Source organism: Sarcophilus harrisii, chromosome X (genome assembly GCF_902635505.1).
Source record: "Sarcophilus harrisii chromosome X, mSarHar1.11, whole genome shotgun sequence".
In the NCBI taxonomy this organism is placed as follows: Eukaryota; Metazoa; Chordata; class Mammalia; order Dasyuromorphia; family Dasyuridae; genus Sarcophilus; species Sarcophilus harrisii.
The window spans coordinates 20,252,668-20,274,622 of NC_045432.1; the positions used below are offsets into that span (position 1 = coordinate 20,252,668).

Sequence of the window (21,955 nt, forward strand, 5' to 3'; positions counted from 1 at the left end):
AGGAAATTGATTCTCCTGAAGGAGGAAGCATGGTGGGGTGCATTTGGGCAAAGGCCAATGGAGTGAAAAACAAGTGATCTTGTCTTTGTAGATTGCTCCAGCTTAACTAGATTGGAAAAGGAAAGAGGGAGTTGGTCCACTGGTCTGACTATTGTGGCACAAAATAATGCGATAGTGATGGCAGACTTTGCTTATCTAGACAATTGCTACAACTCTGAATCAAAAGCGGAACAGCTAGCAATCTCTTCACTTATTTAAGGATCATTTCCTCTTTCAAAAGGTTGAAACCAACAAGAGGGAAAATCTCTTCAGTCCTTAACAGGAAGGAACTGGTTACTGCATTGGGAACTTTGGGATAGAAGTGGGGGAGAGGAAGTGACTGCTCAGTTAGAGTTTGGGATTTGGGATGGAGAAGGACAAAGCTGGCGGAACCTGACATGCCCCCTAATTTGGGGTCCAGCAGCTTTCAGAAAGGATTTCATGGATTATAGCTCTATAAGGAAGTCGGTGAAGGATGAGAAACCTACAGGAATGACTTTCTGAAGACACAAAGGCAAATAATTCTGTAGAGATAGAAAACAGGGAGTCGTCTGAATAGATATAGAGTATAGCGAACTTTGCAACTTAGATACGAAATTATGTGTAAACACTGAAGCAAGGGCAGGTAACAGAGGACAACTAGAGAAGCAAGGGCTACTCTGAGAAACCTGCCCAGATTTCCTAAAGACCAGAGTCTTTAGGCTGGTGAAAAAAGCCAAAGTCAAGAAAATGACTTTTTGTGCAAGGCAGTTGGGGTTAAGTGACTCGTCCATAGTCACACAACTAATAAGTGTTAAGTATCTGAGGTCAGATTTGAAATTGGGTCCTTCTGACTCCAGGGCTGATGCTCTATCTACTGCATCATCTAGCTTCCCCCCCCCCCCACATTTTTTGGCATATATTTTCAAAACTGTGGATGGGATAGTAATAATGTTGATCAAGAAAGCAGAGTTACTTGGTCCCATTTTTGTCTTTCAAGGGTACTAAGCTTTGGACTAGACGGGAGAGAGAATTGCTACTTGAAATATACTCCTCATTAGGAGATAATAAATGATTACCTAGCTGTCTTTGGTGAATTCAGATTTCACCAGGCCCAGACAAATTACATCTTCAGACACTGCTAAAAGTGAGCTAAGTGAAGGCTGAGTCATGGGTCAGGGATGTTTGAAAGTCACGGAAAAAGGTTCCCTGGGACCGGAAAGGGGAAAGCATTGTCATGATTTAGAAAAGAGGTCAGAGAACTTGGCTCGCAAAATTGGAGAATGGCTTAGAACGGAGGTCATTGGTGAACAGCTAGCCAAAGCAGTGTTGCCAAATTTCTTTTCTCCAGAGGCTAAATGGATGAACCAGAGGAATGTTCTAAGTATCCTTTACCTAGATTTTAGCACAATTTTTAATCAAATCTCTTGTTCAATTCGCATGGAAAAGGTAGAGAGAAGGATGGTAAATACAAGATGATTAACATCTAGAACTGGTTGAGTCAAGACTCAAGCTTTTGTTGATGGTTTGTCAGTTTTGAAGGAGGTCTCCAGTGGAGTAGCACTGGATGACATTTTAATGAATGACTTGACAAAGGTGTAGATGACATGTGGGATCTGATTGAAGTTTTTGAAGGAGAGTCATATGGAAGAAGGATCCCAATTGTCCTGTTTGGCCAGAGTTGGCAGGACCAGGAAGAATGGGGGAAAGTTTCAAAGGAGACAATTTAGGCTGGAGGTCAGGAAAAGCTTCCTAAGAATTGAGCTCTGGCAAGGTGCAGTGGGCTACTTTTAATGATGATGTATTTCCTCTTCTGTGGAAGGTCCAACAGCAGAGGCCGAATGATCAGTGAAAAGGCATCTTTTGAGTGGATTCATCTTTGAGTAAGAATCGAACCTAAAATCTTCCCATTTGGCTCCAAGAATCTGAGATTCTTGGCTCTGAATTCACATCCTGCCTTCCACCACCTATTTACTTCTCTAAATAAGGCTAATCATATCATCTACCTCACAGACTCGTTCTAATCAAGCAATGAGCATTTATTAGACACCTATTGGGTGCCAGGCACTGTGCTGGGCAGTAAAGATACAAATATAATGACTGAACAAAACCTTTAATCTTTTTTTTTGGTTCAAAAAAAATCAATTTTTATTTATTCATACTTAGATACAAGAAAGTGCTTTGACATTTTAGAACATTCTAATAAGGACAGCTAGACCTTTTGATTCTAATTTTTGTTTGCTAAGATTATACCATTTTCCCTTGCAGTTCATATTCATGCCATTTACTGTGGATTGTTTTTTGACACGCTTACAAGTCTGAGGCAGGGAACGGATTGACCCTTTTTCACAAATTATGACATTTTAAAATTTAAGCTAAAAGCAGTTAAAAAGGAGTGAACGACCTTTTTTTTTTTCTTAAGAAGTTTACTTTGTAATAGGGGAAAAAGTAAGTACTACATAAGTTTGCACAAAATAACTGTAATGTGGATAGAAATAATTAATACCAAGGAATTCAGACCAGAATGGGTTGGGTGGAAAGGGAGGGGGATCAAGAAAGGCTTTGTGTTGAAGGTGCCGCTGTGAAGCATGAATGAGGAGGGAGGGCACTCTAGGCATCTGGGAATGACCAATGCAAAGGCTTGGGGAGGGGAGATTCGGAGTCATGTGTGAGGAGCAAAAAAGAAGGCCAGTTTTCCCATAGAATGCGGCAGGGAAAATAATTCTAGTTAGTCTGGAGGGGTCGGTGGGAGCCGGATTGTGAAGGTCTTTAAAAGGAAAGCAGTTTAAATTTTATCCTAGAGACAAAAGGGAGTCAGTCAGGTTGATTAAGTAGGGCAGTCTACACTTAAGGGAAATCACATAAAGGCAGTGTGGAGGACAGATGGAGCTGGGGAGATTTAAGGCAGCCATACTAATTAGGAGGCCAAGCAAGGGGAGGCCGGGTGAAGGGAAGCTGGAGAAGAGAGGCCAGGGAAGGGAGGCTAGGGGAGGCGAAATCAGAGAAGGGAGGTTGGACAAGGGCAGCCAGAAAAAGGAGGCCAGATAAGAGGTGTGAGCGCCCCGAGAGATGAGGATCTGCCCATGGAGGAGAGAGGAGTCGGATACCAGAGACATCAAAATTGGCCTTCCTCTAGGCCAGGGGTCCTCAAACTTTTTAAATAGGGGGTCAATTCACTGTCCCTCAGACTGCTGGAGGGCTGGACTACAGTAAAAACAACAACCTTGTTTTGTGGGCCTTTAAATGAAGAAACTTCATAGCCCTGGGTGAGGAGGATGATCATCCTCAGCTGCTGCATCTGGTCCACGGCCATAGTTTGAGGACCCCTGCTCTAGGCCTTCATGTAATAAGTGACAGAGCCAACACCTGGGACATGGGGGCACATGGGCTCCATGCACCTCCATGTCCCAGATCCAGTGCCCCTTCTCATTGGAGAGGCACACAGTAGGGACTGCTCTTTCTGTTGTCTGATGTTGGCATCCTATCATGCTGAGCCTCTGTCCTAGATCTCAGCCATCTGTCCCCGGCTTGGGGGACACCCGTAGCTAGACAAATGGGCTTTATGCTGAGGAGAGAGCTTACTCCTCATGTCTTTACACACTTCCTCCAGGTGACTGACACTACTGTAGGGGCTCCCGCTGTCATCCTTTCACATTTTCTTAAATGGCTGTTAATCTTTCCTCTCACTAGGGACCTGTGGACTTAACCGTGAAGTACTGTGTTAGGAGGAAGACAGAATCAATCGACAAGAGGTTCTGCTTTGACATTGAAACTAATGAAAGGTAAGCAGGCCCAGTGGGCATCCTCCCAGATGAGCCAGCTTTGAGACTGCCATTCCCGCTTGCCATGTGCATTTTCCCCCCAAGCTCTTTATTTCATAGACATCAGTATCTGCCCCGAGACCTCATCATCCACTGTTGAGTTCAGCTCTTGGTAGGAAATCCCCCTGGGCAACTTCTTCCCTCTGGTATTTCCCACAAACCCTTCAGTCTGCCACATCCTCACCCCCCACACACCAGGTGGCAAATCTCCAGGTCTGTTTTTAGCAGCTGTTGCTTCAATATTTCAACAACCTGTGATTTTATTAGGGCAACTGCTCACTCCATCAACCCGTATTGTGACTCCTTGATGATTTAATAGAAGTTATATGAACATTGACGGGGTCAGAATCACCATCTTAGAGCCAATATGAGGGCAAGCCTCTCTGAACATAGGCTGATCACTCCCCTAATGGCTAACAAAAGCATGTCCCTGGCTCCATCCTTATGACCTTCGTGGCTTAGCAGGACCTTCATTCGTAAAGTGGTTATAATAACAGCATCTGCCTTCTGGGGTTGTCATGAAGATGAGGGGAAATAATATTTGTAAAACGTTTTGCAATCCTTAAAGTGTCATGCAAATGCTGGCTGCTGTTATTATAATCATCATCATTATTATTACTTTAAAGTAATCTAGCCCAACCTTCTCATTTTACAGAGGAAGGAACTGAGTTCCAGGGTTGTGAATGACTTGCCTACGATTTAAGCTTGGATCAGAGGAAGAAACTGAGGCCCATGGAGAGGAAGGGACTGGTTCAGGGTCATAGGTACCTAAATCTAAGCTGGAAGGGACCTCAGAACCCACTGAATCCAATCCCCTCATTTTACAGAGGAGGGAACGGAGGCTCCACAGAATAGTGATTCTACCAAAGTTGGATGCCTTTTTGCTGGCATCCAATGTTCCCTGCAGGCTCTGATTTGGAAATAACCAACTAGGTGCTCTAGTTCCCCGTTGATAAAAGTGGGTCTGTCCTGATCGCTCAACCTCACATTATTGTGTGGACCCATATTTGACCTTTTCAGAAAAGATGGTGTCCAGTCACTGAAACGGATGGTGGTAACACCGTAAGTGGTTGGTTCTCTGATTCTTTGGGAATATCCTCTCTGAAGTCTTACTGTGTGCCTCCAAAGACCAGCCCAACTGTGTTAGGCCAGCCTCGTTGTCAAAGGAATGGTCAACAGGGAATGGTTTTTTTTTGACCCTCAATCCCCCACAATGACCATGGAGGAGAAATGATGGCTGAAGAGATGAGATTGCAGCTTCTTGGAATTCTGACTGATAAGAGTCCTCTCGACAGGCTAGAATAGGACTCGCAGGCCATAGGAAAATAGTCAGTCTACCAGAGTCAACTGATGGGGCTGTAGTTGTCCGACCCCTGGGCTCAAGCATTCAAATGAATCTAGTAAGAAGCAGAATAGGAATAAATGTAAAGAATTATACTTGTATTCAGAAGGTGAGATCACAGAGTTTACTGCAAATCAGTCCTTGGTCTGGTACTTGGATAAGATACACTAGCCAGGAGAAAGTTCTTGGACTGGTACTGCTTGCTCAAGTCCACGGGGCATCATAGCTCACGCACCGGTGGTCTGGAGCTTGTGTTCTCAGCCAAACATGCCAGAACTGACTTTCGACTCAATCCTGTGGTTTTGTTTTTGCTTTTTTCTTGGGTTAAGATAGTAGTAACCAGAAAACCAAAGCTGGGCTGGGCTGCTCCTTTCTGTTTGGATCACACCTGGGATTTCTTTAATGTGGGGAAATTTCACTGCCAGTGTTCTTAACTGCCAAGGTTCTTAACCTGGGGTCCTTGGATAGATTTCAGGGGGTCTATGCCCTTGGACGGGGAGACAAAAAATCACTTCTTGATTTCAGTGCCACTCACTTCTTTTATAATCCTATGTATTTTAATTTATACATTTAGAAAACAGTCTAAAATGGGACCATGACACAAAAAAGCTAAGAACCCCTATTTTGAGGCATTATTTAGAGCATGTGGCCCATAGCAGTCTTAAACATGGCCTGAACCAGATTAAATGTAGTTCCCATCTGATTTTAGTATGGTGAGGTATTTTGTATTATTATTTTTCCCCAATGACATGGAAAAACATTTTTTGTTATACATGTACATTTATTTTTTTACATATTTCCATATATATCATGTTGAGAGAGAAAAATAAGAAATAAAGGGGAAAAGGTGAGAATAATTCGTGTTGATCCATATTCAGTTTCCATAGTTCTCTCTCTGGATGCAGATGGTGTTTTCCATCCAAAGTTGATTAGGATTACCTTGGACCATTAAACTGATGAGAAGAACCAAGTCTAACATAGTTGATCATCGCATGCTGTTGCTGTGTACAATTTTTTTTTGGTTCTGCTTATTTCAGCATCAATTCATGTAAATCTTTCCAGGCCTTTCTAAAACAGTTTGTTCATAATTTTTAGAGAACAATAATATCCCATTACTTTCACATACCACAACTTATTCAGCCATTCCCCAATGGATGGGCATCTCTCCTTTTCCAATTCTTTGCTACCACAGAAAGAGCTGCTACAAACATTTTGCACATGTGGGTCCTTTTCTGTCTTTTATGATTTCTTTGGGATACAGACCCAGTAGTGACCTGGTGATGTATATAATAAAAAAGCAATACATTAGAAACTATCTTTTCTAAGACATAGATGATATGAGACCATAATAATGAGGCAGGGATCCTGATGTTTGATTTAGTGGCCCCTGTTTCTGTTGGTGTCCAATAGGTTCAGAGCTAGAGGTTATGTGACTTGCCCAGGGTCACAAACCAAGTCAGAAGAGGGACTTGAACCCAGGCCTTCAAGACTCCAACGGCTCTTTCCACTCCACCAAGCTGCATCTCTATGTGGTCACTAGGTTAAGTCATCCCACAGGCAGCTTCCCTTACCTCAAGTATTCACTATACATCATAGTGTTGGAAGCGTCCTTGGAGTGTTCTAGTAGCACCCATAACTAAACGGGAATCCCTTCAAAGATATGCTCAGAATATTCTTATTCAACTTTTACCCAAAAACCTCTTGAAATTGGCAGCTAAGATGGCCCATTTGATCAGGGCAGATAAAATTCCTACTATTGGAGACTGAGCTTTTCCACATAGAAAGGACGTTAAAGATCATCTTGTCACTCTTCTCCATGTTGTAGATGGAGAAACTGAGACCCAAAGAAAGGTAATGATTTTCCTAAAGTCAGTAGCTATTAAATATCAGACCTGAAGTTTGAACATTGTCCCGTTTCCTAGCTTGTGGTCTTCCAAATAGCTTATGGTTTTCCTTATATGGAGAATAGAAATCTGCTTCTCTGAAGTTTCTTCTGATTGTTGGAACCCTGCCCTTTGGGTCTAGCAGAAGAATTTTAATGATAGTATTTAAAGACAGCTTTTCTCCATACCTCCCATCTCCGGCCTTCTCTTTCTTAAACCGTATACCCTGAGTCCTTTTCGATCGCCCTTCATCTGGTGTCTATTCCCCAACCGCCACCCTCAGCACTAGGGCCCTGCTCTGGGACTCTCGCCAATTGAATTTTTCTTGAACTCTGTCATTTTCTCTTTAGGCCGGGCACTATAACACTGCAGGCCCTTTCTGAAGCCAACAGGCGGCTCTGGATGGAAGCAATGGATGGAAAAGAACCAGTGAGTTACTGAAGGCCTTGCCTTCCAATAACGTTAGCAAGTCTTTTGGAACAGTGACCTCTAGTGGTCGCAGAGGCCGATTGGCTTGAAGAAACAGGGTCTTGGGTTGGGAAGGGCCACACTGTGTTTGGTGCTTTTGAGTGGAAAAGATAATGTAGTCCAACACCCGCCACTGGCTAGAAATCCCCTGAGATCTATAAGGAATAAGTGACATGTGTATTTGAAATATTCTACCACTAATCAGCCTAACGTTTAAAAGTCCAGATGACTGAATAAGGCATTTATTAAGTACTTAATATGTATGAAGCAGAGTGCCAAGAACTGGAGATAGAAATAGAAAAGCCGGGATCTCATGTTCTAATAAGTGGAGACGACGCCGAGGGAGTGGTTCAGCTAGAAGCTAGATGGAAACGGCCCGTGGTCCCTAGGGAGCGGCGGCAAAGCGGGTGCCAACGCCCCTTCTTGAATGTCATTTGCACTATTTAAATGTCACTTTCTGAAGCTGAACCCTTTGGCGGGGCCTCAGTGGCGAAAATTTTCTTTTGCTCGATAGCTGTGGCTGTGGCCCCCATGGAAGAAGTTGTCCGGCCACATTTTCATGGCAGTCACTCCCTAGTATGATGGTCAGGGTCAGGCTGCGGGGGCTGGGCTGGAACGATTTATCATCGCTACTTCTGAACTGATCAGAGAGGATCTCTAAGCTGGAAGGGACCCCTTGAGGTCAGCCAGTCCACCCTCCTTACTTTACACATGAGGAGACTGAGACTGGGAAAGGGAAAGTGACTTGCTCAAGTTCATTCAGGGGATCTGGAGCTAGAAGGGAGATTAGAGGGCATCTGATTCAACCATTTCATTTTACGAGGAAACTCATTTGAAAGGGGATGGTCACATACTGGACCGGGCATCTAGAGTTGGAAGGCATTGTCAGAAGCCTTCTAGACCTCTACAGAGAAGGCAACTGAGGCCTCTCAGAGGGGAAGTGATGTGTCCAAGGTCTCCCAGGCAGTAAGAGTCAGAGGTGGGAATGGAACCCAAGTCCTCCGATCCTAACCCTAGGGTTATTTCTGCTTGAGCTCTTACCTCCATATGATCTAGAATTTAGGTCATAATCTGTAACCAGATCTGAGGCAGGCATCCTGACAAAAGGTCACAAAAGAGCAGTCATTCTGCTAATTAGTAGTCTGAAAAATGCAAAGCATTCCTAAGGGTGCCCTTGGTGGGTTTCTTCTATCCAGAGTATTGAAACCATCAGTTGTTCTCACCTGGTCTGACAGATTTGTGCTTCTCCCCTGGGAGTGGGTGAGGCTGGAACATGATTGGGTCTGAGGCCAGGTACAAAATGAATCATTGAATTTGCTTTCAGTGTAGCATTGTCTGTTTATCAGTTGGTTGCACTCCTGAGCTTTTGTGTTCTTGTAATGTCTCTTCCTTGAGAATACCCAAGGGATACACAGATCTGAGCAGACTTCTGGAAACAGGTTGGGGGTGGGGAGGAGGGAGGACTCACTGCACTGAATTGCCCATCAAGAGAGTGTGCTCGGCGCTTCCAAAGCCCAGCGCTTCTGAAGCCCGGCTCTTCTCTTTCCATTGCCGCTGCTGTGGCAGGACAGCTTTAGTTATGAGATGTTCTTTGAAGCAGTTGGAATCGGGGAAAGTTGCTGTGCTTCTAGAAATTTGGGGAACCACTGGTTTAGTCAGAGAATTGTGGATTGTTCTCTGATACATCAGAAAATCTGGGCATATGTGCACACGTTTCTGTATGTGTATATATATATATATATATATATATATATATATATATATATATGTAGTGCATACATTTACACATATGTATGTTTGATAATGCTGCACACATGCTTAGTTATATGGGTGCAAATCTTCACGTGCATGTGATTTGTCGTTATTGTTCAGTCCATCATATCCACCTCCTTGTGACTCCATGGATCATGATGTACATGGAGTGGTTTTTTGTTTGTTTGTTCGTTTTTTGGCAAAGATACTGGAGGAGTTTGCCATTTCCTTTTACAGCTTATTTTACATATGAGAAAACTGAGGAAAACATGGTTATGTGACTTGCCAAGATCACACAGCTAATAAGCAGCTGAAGTTGGATTTGAATTCAGGTCTTTCTGACTCCAGGCCCAGTGCTCAATGCATTGCCACACAGCCTAGCTGCCCCTATGCATGTGGAAAGCCCTGGATTTGTGTCTGGGTGAACATAAACATTTATAAATTCAATTGCTGCGTATTGTCAGTTGTCCATGCACAACGTTCTCTCCTGACATAGCCACCACCCTAGTTCACGTTCTTGGCAACAGTTGCCTTGGCTGTTACAATAACGGAGTTCCATTCTCCAAACCATCTTCTCCATAGCTGCCTAAAACATCTTCCTAAAACACAAATCAGATTCTTACTCAAGAAGCTTTAGTGGCTCCCTATTATCTCATCACTGCCATGTAGAAGAGAGGGCACTGGACCTGGCGTGAGAAAGACCAGAGTTCCATTCTGGCCTCAGACCCTTTCTACCAGGGTGACCTTGGACAAGTCACTCAATCCTGTGTGCCTCAGTTTTCTCTTCTGTAGCATGAGAATGACAGCACCTTCCTCACAGAGTTGTGAGGATGGAGTGAGTTAACATTTGTCAAGCACTTTATAAACTTTTAGGAGCTATAGAATTGCAACAACAATATTGTTGTTGTTGTTGTTGTTGTTGTTAATGATCATCTGAATTTGCAACCCGGCTCCAAGGTACCTCTCCAAGCTTCTTATTCAATCCTTCTTTCATGAACCGTGTATGGCCACCAGCCAGCCTACTGGTCCTCCAAACATGGCAGCTCAGGCACCATCTTTCCTGATGCACCCGGATGTCATGGATACTTTCTTCCTCTTCTTCACATGATCAGGCCAATACTTTAGCGTTCAGGTGTTGTACCCTCCCAGGAGAACTCAGCTTCTCGAGGGCAAGAGTGGTTCTAGCGTTGTACTAGCCACAAGAGGGTCCAAAGACAAATGTAAAGAACCATTCTTGCTCTCGAGAAGCTTACGTCCTCCTGGGAGGATACAACACCTCCAGCTCCTTTCTGACAGTTTGGACACAGCCACACGAGTATGGTAAGATCATTGCATCTGGAGCCATAACAGCTGTGTTCAAATTCTGTGCCTCAGTTTCCTCATCAGTAAAATGAGGGGGTGTTGGAAGAGATGATTTCTAAAGGCCCTTTTAGCTTTGGAATATCTTTGGCTTATTTCCCAGGTATCCCTGGGCAGGGCCCATTAAATAAAAGCTTAGGAACTCAAGCAGTTCAGACAGTCAACCAGTAAGCACTTATTAAGTGTCTACTATGTGCCAGGCACTGTGCTTGTCACTGGGGGTACAAAGGCCAAAATCTCCCGCCTCTGACCTTTAGTTAATAAATGCAATAAATGAACAGAGTAAAAAGAAAAAAGATGAGCATTCACATATTCCTTTAAGATTTACAAAGTTCTTTACAAACATTATTTCATTTGATCATCTGAACATACCTTGGAGAGACAGGGGTTGTTATTATCCTTATTTTTCAGTTGAGGAAACTGAGGCAGACAGTGGTTAGGCAGTTCCTATCTCTCTCTGAGCAGGATTTGAACTCAATTTTCTGGCTTTCTGAGCTTAGTTATCAATCCACTAAATGACCATAGCTAAAAGAATTCAGATGAGATTCACTAATTCGTTTGTTGGAAAGAGTTCTTAACATTATATTGATCATCTGAACATCCTTGAAGAGAGACAAGGGGTTATTATCTTATTTCAGTGGGGAGAAACTGAAGGGTTTCAGACAGAGTTAGCAGTTCACCTATGCAAAGCTCTGAGAGGTTGAACAGATTTTCGAGTGACAGTGGATACCACTGAGCACTAGCTAGGCCAGATCTCAGAGCCAGATCGAACAATTGCTGGTTTGAGGGAGAGAGGTCCACGATTAGCTTGCAAACTGATAGGAAACCAAGGTTTCAGAAGGGCATTAAGAATGAGTAGGTGTCTTAGAATCACTATCCAAGCCTGAAGGTTGGAATTATGGCAAGGAAACAGCAGATCCAGACTCGCCACTGACTTTATGAATATTCCTTGAAGGAAGTGTAAGGGAAGTCAGGAGAGCCTAGGATGACTGGGATTACAGGTTGATGAAGGGACTTCAGATGAAATGCTAACTAATGATCGGCATGCATCCAGTTCATTTGTAAGAATGATCAATCACTGATGCTTTAGAGTATGCTAGGTGGAGCTCTAGTAGATCGAGGGCTGGGTTTGACTGATGAGGAACTTCCAGATGAGGAAATTCAAATTCTATGCTCAGACACTCTCTGTAAGATGACAGATGCTTTGAGGCTGCTAGGTGGAGCTCTAGTAGATCGAGGGCTGGGTTTGAGGTCAGGGAGAGCCGAGTTCAAATTTTGCTCCAGACACTTACTAGCTTGGCAAACCTGGGCAAATCACTTCACCTCTCTGTCTCAGTTTCCTCAACTGTAAAACAGGTATGATAATAGCACTTCCCTTCCGAGGTTGTTTTGCAAACCTGACAGTGCTGTAGAGATGTTTGTTATGAAAACAATGATGACCTGTAGATCATCTGTCTAATTGTCTAACTCGTGGAATGGAACAGGATATAGTAGAAAGGACCTGAGATTTGGCTTCAGAGTATTGGTTTCCATCCCCGTTCTCCCCTTTATTCCCCGTGGTGGCTGTGAGCGAGTCACTTAATTTATCAAATATGGTTTCTTGTTTCCTCCTTTGTTGGATTACATAACCTTGAAGGTGCCTTCCAGCCAGGGTGTACTGATAAATGTTTAACAGCCAGCTTTCTGGGGAAATGTTAGCAAGATATACGTTTTAGTTTTATCTCCATTATTAATGTTTTCTTCCTCACTTTCTTAAGTCTAAACAACCAACAAAATAATAAATCAAATCCAGATTTGTCCCAACTGCAGATATTGAGTTGGAAATGTTTATGCTGAAAACTGATCGAGTTTTTTGTCCTTCTGTTAATAGCCCCCCCGATGCCTTGTGGGAGATCGGGAGGGATTTCTTACCAGCTCCTCACCGGCCTTGAGCTTGGAGAGTCTATACAGAGGTGTCAAACAAGTGGTCTGAGCCACATGGGGCCCACCACACTCCCTGGTGTAGTCCCAACCAGATGAAGATGTAATTGGCAAATATTAACAAAAGAAATAAAAATACAAGAAAACATAGAGAACATTATATTCTTAAACTAAGCCTATGTGTAGCCCAGCAAGGATCCTTACGTATGGATTCTTGGCCTTCGATTTCTCTTTGAGTTTGACACCCCTGATCCATGACTCTGGGATGCTCCAACTTCTGACCCAGACCTGGGGAGAACATGGCGTGGATTGGCTCTCAGCCTTGCAAAGAGCTCGTTCAATGCCCAAGGCATCGAGATCACCTAGAGAAGCCAGTCTGGGGAAGGAAGCGGCAGCTTGGGGGGCAGCTCTGATAGCAGAGGTGATAGCTTGGAATGGCAATCCCCAGCAGCTGTGGTTCTATTTCTTTCTCTTCTTTTGTAGATCTACCACAGCCCCATAACGAAACAGGAAGAAAGTGAGTCCATCATTTATCTGTTGTGCTGACCTTAGAAACCACCAGCTGTTCCAATTGGCAGCAATGGCTACTTGTGTTGGGCTATCTGGGTGCAGGTGGGCAAAGGAGCGCCCCTCGTTGGGTGAAGATCAGACTTAGCCGGTGGCTGCCGCGTAACGTCTGTCAAGCTGACAAGCGAAGGAAGCCACTCGTTTATCTCCACGTGGGGTCGGGGCACGAGTGCAGCTGTAATCTAGAGATCTATAAGGCGTTCTTGAGACATAAATCATTCTTGCTTGTATGTCCTCCTTCCTCCTAAGAGGAAAATTAGAGCCATTTCAAGTGTGAGGCCCTATAATTTGTCTCCTTGACACCCCAATCCCTGCTGTTCCAAGATGGTTAGTGATGAGCAGCCAAGCCTGGAACTCCTTAGTGTATAAGTGAAACAGCTGGCTCGGAACCCTGGCCACTGTGGTGATGGCTAACCGTCTCCCTTTTCCCGAACAGTGGAACTCAATGACGTCGGCTTCAAATTTGTCAGGAAGTGCACCAATGCAGTGGAGGCCAAAGGTAAGAAAAAGCCGGCCCTCCCGACCTTCTGCCACATGCTGGGGATGGAAAGAACATTTTACTAGTCTTGGTTATTCCATGGCCCAGTTTGATGACCCTGGGCAGGTATCCTTCCTGGGTACTCATTTTCCATGTCTTCCAAATGAGGGTGTTGGCCTCAGGGCTCTCTAAGGACTAGTCCTAAACTTCAGCAATATAGAATTGGCTCTTCTATTTGTCCAAGTAGCTACTCACTCACTCACTCACTCACTCAGAGAATCCAGAATCTGAGAGCTGAAATCTTAGAGATCACTAACCCAGCCTATTATTTTTGAAGTTCTTTTTGTTGTCTCGACTTTGTTTCCAAGTAGATCATTATTCTACCTCACTGAGGGTTTCTTGATAACATTAGGGAGATGAGAAGCAATTAGCAAAATTAACAGAGCAACTGAGTTGTACCGGGGAGATGCATTTTCTCAACCCTTCTCCCCAGCTTGGTCACTAGAATTACGTTGTTTCCTTTCATTGCATTGTTTTGGTTTATGTCATTATAGTCGGTGAGAGCATGTGTGCATGTGTGTATATATCTGTGTATGTGTGTATAGTTTTTCTGATTTTGCTTACTTTAAATTGCATCATTTCAGAGAAGTCTTCCCATGCTTCTCTGAATTCTCCCTATTTGTCTTTCTTTGGACACATTTTCGATGGCAGTTACATACTGGGACACCCTAATTCATATCCGATCCAGACAAGGGAGTGATTTACCTTGAGTCACATATAAAGTTAATGAGAGGAGCAGCTAGGTGGTGCAGTGGCTAGAGCACCAGTCCTGAAGTCAGAAGGACCCGAGTTCAAATTTAACCTTGGACACTTAACACTTCCTAACTGGGCAAGTCACTTAACCCCAATTGCCTCAGCAAAAAAATAAAGAAAAAAAGAAAAAGAAAGTTAATGAGAGACCTATGACTGGAGTCCAGGTTTACTACACTGTAGTTATTAATTATTTATTTTTTCTTCATTCTTCCTTTCATTAAGTCTTTTATTACATGCTAACTGCTAAAAAAAATATCTCACACACACACACACACACACACACACACACACACAAAACAGAAAAATGCTAGATCTGAATTCCAATCCAACCTCATACATTTACTAGCTACATTTCACCTCTGTACGCCTCAGTTGTTTCCACTGTAAAATGGGAATCATAAAAGTCCCTACCTCCCAGGGTTTTTATGAGGATCCTAGGACAGCACATTTATAAAGTGCTTAGTGGATTGTCTGGAACGTGGTAGGTGCTTAATATTCATTAAGCTTGCTTGCCCTTTGCCCTCGTGAAGCCCCTTTTCTCAAATGGCTTTCACTGTCCTCATTTCTGTTTGAATTTGTAGCCCCCCACTTAGCACCGTGTTGGCCCATAGCAGGCGCTTACCAAATGTTCGCCGCTGGGCCTTGTTGCCTCGAAGGCCATGTTGAAAATAGCAGCATGAACAAACCGGAGTTAGTTTGGAGCAAACATCTTGCAAGATGTCAGCACATTCCGTTGGGGCGGGATCCAAGCATATTTACTTTTGACAATTTGTGGCTTCCTGCTTAAAAGGGGAAAGAGCTTTAAATGGCTTATAAAGTGTTTTTCGAGAGCCCTTGGCATCCTCCAAGTAGTGTTTTGATGAGTCAGATCTAAGCGAATTTAAACATGAAGATTTAATTTCTGCTATAATACGTGTAGATTTAAACATTAAGGGGGAAGCGCCAGGGAAGAAACAAAAGACAAGGAAATGTGAGTAGTGGAATCCTACCAAGAGACGGCGGGATTCGGTGAGCTTGCCAGATCCCGTACCGCCTGAAGCGTGATCTATCCCAACCGGGACCTCGGCCTGTCCCTACCCCCAGGTGCGGCCTAGCTCAGTATAAAGTGCGGCCTCTTCCTGCCCCATGTGGCCTATCGGCCTACCTGAAATACATGCCTTCCACTGTCCAGGCTCTGGGGAGAGAAAGACGAAAATGAAAGACTCTCTGCTTTCAGAAAACCTGCATTCTACTAAGGAGAAACAATATTAATCAATCAGTCTGTCAGCCAGCATTTCTTATATACCTCCTATAGTCCAGGCCCTGTACTTGGTGGTGGGACTACAAAAACAGAGGGAAATAGTCCCTGCACTCCAGGATTTTGCATTATATTGGGGTAGACAGTGTGTACATATGCATATGTGTGTATGTATATATCTCTCTGTGTCTCTGTCTCTGTCTCTTTCTCTCTCTCTCTCTCTCTCTCTCTCTCTCTCTCTGTGTGTGTGTGTGTGTGTGTGTGTGTGTGTACATAAATAAAGGATATGAACTAAATCTATACTTCTTTCCCAGGAAATGGGCTTCTTTTATAGGAGAATCAGTTCCCACTAGGCCTTATTCTTTCACTTCTGTTATTTTGCCCAAGGTGTATCTCATGTGTCTTCATTCAACTTTCTTAAATCAGGGCTGGGACGGGTGTAACTCAGGCTTTGCCCCATGTGCCAACATCCAGGGAAACAACCTACCCTCAAAGGGGGACTAGAAAAAGTCCCCAGTTGGCCCACTCCCTCATCCTCCTTTCAAGCTACAACTTTGTTTCCCCTGGGGTCTAATGGCTGTCATACCCCTGTCCTGAGTCCCATATGCCTCAGTATGCCTGGATTGCTTGGGATCAGCCAGGATAATGAAAGATGAACCAGGGCGGGAGCTAGGTGAGTGACGGAACAGTTGGGGAAGCAGCAACACTGCACCCCTCCCCCCTAGTAACTTCAGACCTCAGGAAATGGGTCCTCTGTTGTTAAACTCTCATTTATCCTAGATCTCCTTTTTTTTAGACTTTCCATACTGCCCTACTCACTAGAATTTAACTGTCACATCTCCCAGCACCGTCTCAAAGACTGGCAAGTTCTTTTCTCACAACACCCACGAACAGGGCCAGGACCATTTCCAGACTTTCCATTTGCTGCTGTCACTCCACAACTATTATCTTCTCTTTTAAAGAGCCCTAGAGTATGCTGAAGGGCCTAGATTCTAGGACTGGCAAGGCCTTCCATCCTCTACTGTGGTCAGGACACAGCTGCATGACTGGGCTCACATCTGGACACCATAGTTTCCTACACTGATGAAATCACAGGGCCAGGCTAAAGATGATTATAAATTACAGGTTTTAAAAAAAATTAACCAAATTACTTCCATATCTTTGCTTATACTTTGCTAAGAAAAACATTAATTTTATGGAGGGGGAAAGGGCAGTTCCAATGGTAAGAGACTGGTGAAGGCCTTTCGGATAGGTCATGACCTCTTTCTACTATACTTTATCTCATCTCATCTCCAATTTGGCCAGGGTAAGAGGGAGTGAGAGGAGGTGGACCTCACCTCCCTAAGGACCTTCAGTTGGCCTTTGGGTAGATCAGTCTGGGCCATCAATGAAGATTATTTTTATTCATGTAGAAGCTGCTCCTTTTCTACTCTGAGAGCCTCAAGAGCCCTAACTCACAGCAATCTGCTCTCCCACCCTTAGGCATCACGACAGAGGGAGTTTACCGGACCGTGGGCAGCAACATTCAAGTTCAGAAGCTACTGAATGCCTTTTTTGGTAAGACGCTGCTCTTCATTGGTTTAATGACAATAGATTGAAAGATCTTCTACTGTATCACAGAGTTGGGGGCATTGAGACACTGGAGGCAGGTGGTTTAGAGAATTTGCTTAAAATACAGCAATACTCAAACTTAGGTTAGCCTAGAAACATCCAATGGGAAAAGAGGAGAGGAGACAGAATGGTATGAAAGCAAAAACTGCTTATTGGGGGAATTTCAGAGTCTGGTCTGCCCAAACAAGAACAATGGTAGAAGAGAGAAAGTGAGAAAGAAGGACGGGTCTTACTACATAGAATGTCACACCTGGAAAGGCCCTTCGAACAGGGACTCTCAGAGTTGGGAGGGCCCTTCGAACACAGAATATCAGAAAGAAGGACCTTTAAAATAGAGAATATCATAGCTAAGAGCACCCTTGGGAGCATAGCATGGCAAAAAAAATGTGAGCCCTTGGAAATAAGAATGTCCAAACAGGCAGGGTCCCTTAGAACATCAGATCAGGATGGTGACTGGGAATAGAAAATTGCAGAGGTGGAATGTACCTTAGAACAAAGAATATTCTATTTTATTCAAATGTAATAAACTTATTTCAAGTATTATTATTGCCCGTGAATAAATGTCAGACCTATAATAAAGATACCAAAGCAGTTTTTAAAAACTATATAATACTATATTATACTCACCAATTTGAGACATATACTTCATAGCTTCTGTCAGAACTGTTAGAACTGACATCACTGAGAAGTATAATTGACTTTCCTGATCTTTTTTTACTTGCACACCAAATTGCTTAATGTCTAATTGATGTATTTCCCTGGAGAGGCCAGCTGCTGCTACTCATGTGTGTCAAGAGTCCTCCTAAACCCCTGGGACCGAAGACAAGAGTTGTAAGCTGTACTCCCTGCCTCCGTCATGATTCCATGTGTATCAGCTCAGTCAAAATCGAATCACGTATTAAATGATTCCCAGATGGCAGGTGTTTGGGTACAAATATAGTCATGAATGAGATAGTACACACTACGGAATGTCCCTATGGTCCTATGAATGCTGGGTTTGTTCATGTTTCGATGCCTGAACCCCCTTCCCAAAGCCCTGATCTCATTCCCACCTAGATCTGGGGAACTTGAGCACAAAAGCTGAGCTATTCAGTATGCAAGTCACCCTGAGGACCATGGGAAGAATTTATCATGGAAAGCAGATGGTGCATCTGAGTGGGGACCAAGGACTCCATTTAGATGTAGTAGGCCCTTCCTTGTACTCCTGGGCCACCTCCCCTAGTTCTCAGCCTGCACCCATCTCCACATGGTCTTGACTTCCTCCAGTAGTAGCCTGTGTGAATTTCATAACTTCTTCTTGGTCCACAGAGGAGGATTACCACCTCCATTTTGTAGAGCCCCATTATGCTCCCACCTTAAACTTGATCTCCTTTGTATGGATATTCTGAAGGAATCAAGGCTCTGGATTCTCTCTGGGCTGGAGCAAATTCTCCATGTTATAGATTCACTTTTGTAGACGTTGGTCTTCACATTGTCTTCATTGTTTTAAAAAGTGGATGTATTTCTCCAAGAAGGCACACCTTCTCTACCTGTATCTGGTGCCTCATCATTTAGAAACCTCATTCTTAAACATTAGAACAGAATGCCAGGGCTTAATTCCATCTAAACCAATCGCCTTTCAGGTTGTTTTTGTTATAAGATGAGATGTTATGAGATATCTCATCTGGGCCCAATCAGAATGGTTAACAACCCCCTTTCCAAAGTGGCTGTCTTCCCCATGCCCAATTTTCTTGGCTATTGAGAGAAAAAAGAAATGAGTCCCCATTTCCAAAATATATAGAGAATTGACTCTAATTTATAATAAATCAAGCCACTCTCCAATTGATAAATGGTCAAAGGATATGAACAGACAATTTTCAGATGAGGAAATTGAAACTATTTCTAGCCATATGAAAAGATGCTCCAAGTCATTATTAATCAGAGAAATGCAAATTAAGACAACTCTGAGGTACCACTACACACCTCTCAGATTGGCTAAGATGACAGGAAAAGATAGTGACGAATGTTGGAGGGGATGTGAGAAAACTGGGACACTGATACATTGTTGGTGGAGTTGTGAACAGATCCAGCCATTCTGGAGAGCCATCTGGAACTATGCTCAAAAAGTTATCAAACTGTGTATACCCTTTGAGCCAGCAGTGTTACTACTGGCTTATATCCCAAAGAGATCTCAAAGGAGGGAAAGGGACCCGTATGTTCCAAAATGTTTGCGGCAGCCCTTTTTGTAGAAACTGGAGACTGAGTGGATACCCATCAGTTGGGGAATGGCTGAGTAAATTGTGGTATATGAATGTTATAGAATATTATTGTTCTATAAGAAACGACCACCAGGATGATTTCAGAAAGGCCTGGAGAGACTTACATGAACTGATGCTGAGTGAAGTGAGCAGAACCAGGAGATCATTATACACGGCAACAACAAGACCAATGATCAATTCTGATGCACGTGGCTCTCTTCAACAATGACATGCTTCAAACCAGTTCCACTTGTTCAGTGATGGAGAGCTATCTACACCAGAGAGGAACAGAGTGTGGACCACCACATAACATTTCTACTCTTTTAGTTATTGTTTGCTTGCATTTTGGTTTTCCTTCTCAGGTTTTTTCTTTCTAGATCCAATTTTTCTTGAGCAGCAAGATAATTGTATAAATATGTATCCATATATTGGATTTAGCATATACTTTAACATATTTAACATGTATTGGACTGTCTGCCATCTGGTGGAGGGGGGAGGGGGAAGGACGAGATAATTTGGAACAGAAGGTTTTGCAAGGTTTAATGTTGAAAAACTACCCATGCATATGTTTTGTGAATAAAAAGCCATAATAATAATAATAAAAAAAGAGATGAGTCCTTCACCCTTGTCCAGTATGGCATTTCTGCATGTGCCATAACCTTTTTTGCCTTTTCTATTTGACTTCACATTGTTAAGGTTGTCATGAGTTGCTATGTAAACTGTTCTTTAGGTCCTGCATCAGTTCAAACCAGTCTTCCCAAATTTCTCTGAATCCATCACATTCTGTCACAGTGCAGTAATAGAATACATTAGATCACACAGACTTTGTTCAGCAATTCTGGGCCATATATTTTGTTCACGGTTCTGCTCTCACAAATAACACAGCTCTGAACATTTCTGTACATACACATGAGCATTTTCTTGCTAGCAATAACTTTATTTTTTCGCCCATAAGCTCAATAGTGAAATTTCTGGGTCAAAGGGAATAAATGAGTACGTTATTTTGGGCTCAATCCAAGGTGTTTCCTAGAATGTTTGAACCATCTCCTAGCTCCACTAGCAGGGAATTAACATAACCATTTTTCTACAGCCTCACCAAATATGAAGTTTCCAATTTTGCAGCATCTTGGCTAGCTTGATGAATATGAGGCGATAATGCAGGACTATTTTGTTTTGCATTTTTGATGATTAGTTATTTTGAACATTTTGAGGTAATTTTCCATTACATTTCATCTTCTGAAAGCTGTTTATATTCCTTTGCCACTCATCTGTTGGGTAGTCTATTGTATAAATTCCCTATAGATTTTGGATGCCAAATTTTTATCAGAGATATTTAATGTAAAGATTTTTCCTTACTCCGTCTTTCTTCTTCTGATTTTATTTTTTTATTTTTTATTATTATAGCTCTTTATTTACAAGATATATGTCTTCTTCTGATTTTAGATACGTTGCTTTATTTTTAGATAATAGCTTTTTATTTTCAAAATACATGCAAAGATAATTTTCAGCATTCACCCTTGTAAAACTTTGTGTTCCAAATTTTTCTCCCTTTGTTCCCTGACTCCCTTCCCCTAGACAGCAAGTAATCCAATTAGGTTAAACATGTACAGTTCTTCTAAACACATTTCCACATTTATCATGCTACACAAGAAAAATCAAATCAAAAAGGAAAAAAATGAGAAAGAAAAAAAGCAAGCAAACAACAACAACAAAGGTGAAAATACTATGTTGTGATCCACACTCAGTCCCCACAGTCCTCTCTCTGGGAATAGATGGCGCTCTCCATCACAATCTATTGGAATTGGCTTGAATCAGTTCATTGTTGAAAAGAGCGATGTCCATCAGAGTTGATCATCACATAATCTTCTTGTTGCCGTGTACAATGTTCTCTTGGCTCTACTCACTTCACTCAACATCAGCTCATGGAACTCTCTCCAGGCCTTTCTGAAATCATCCTACTGTAGATACATTGATTAAAAAAATTTAAACAAATTTTATTGATTTTTTTTTTACATCGCTGAAATTTTTTCTAGCATTTTATCTTCCCTTTCCAAAGAAGAATCCCATATAATAACGAATATTTTTAAAAGAAAAAGGAAAAAAGATTTAAAAAATCAGCAGAACTCTCGGTAAATCAAAACAATTAAAAATCTGTGGAATGTTCCCCAATTAAGGAGTTTTTCTCCTCTAGGACCAAGATTATTCTTTGTCATTTTGTAGCAATCACTTTTAATTTTTTTTTCATATGTCATTGTTCTTTCCTTTTATATTGTTGTAGTTACTATATACATTTTTCTTGACTCTCCTTATTTCCCTCCCTATCAGTTCACGTAGGTCTTGTAGGTCTTTCCAGACTTCTCTGTGTTTGTCTCATGCATCATGTCTTGCTGCACAGGAATATTCCATTGCATTTGTGGATCACGATTTATTTTAGCCACTTCCCAATGGG

At 42.6% G+C, this 21,955-nt stretch overlaps 1 protein-coding gene across 2 annotated transcripts in view; it reads left to right on the plus strand.

Moving 5' to 3' along the window:
- Window positions 1–21,955, plus strand: part of OPHN1 (oligophrenin 1) — a 275,094-nt gene that overhangs the window by 189,390 nt on the left and 63,749 nt on the right. For both annotated transcript variants that reach the window (XM_031944591.1, XM_031944590.1), the window contains exons 11-15: window positions 3,709–3,800; window positions 7,415–7,493; window positions 13,047–13,080; window positions 13,567–13,629; window positions 17,141–17,215. In XM_031944591.1, coding sequence (XP_031800451.1) covers window positions 3,709–3,800; window positions 7,415–7,493; window positions 13,047–13,080; window positions 13,567–13,629; window positions 17,141–17,215 — 343 coding nt within the window. The remainder of the gene's footprint in view (window positions 1–3,708; window positions 3,801–7,414; window positions 7,494–13,046; window positions 13,081–13,566; window positions 13,630–17,140; window positions 17,216–21,955) is intronic.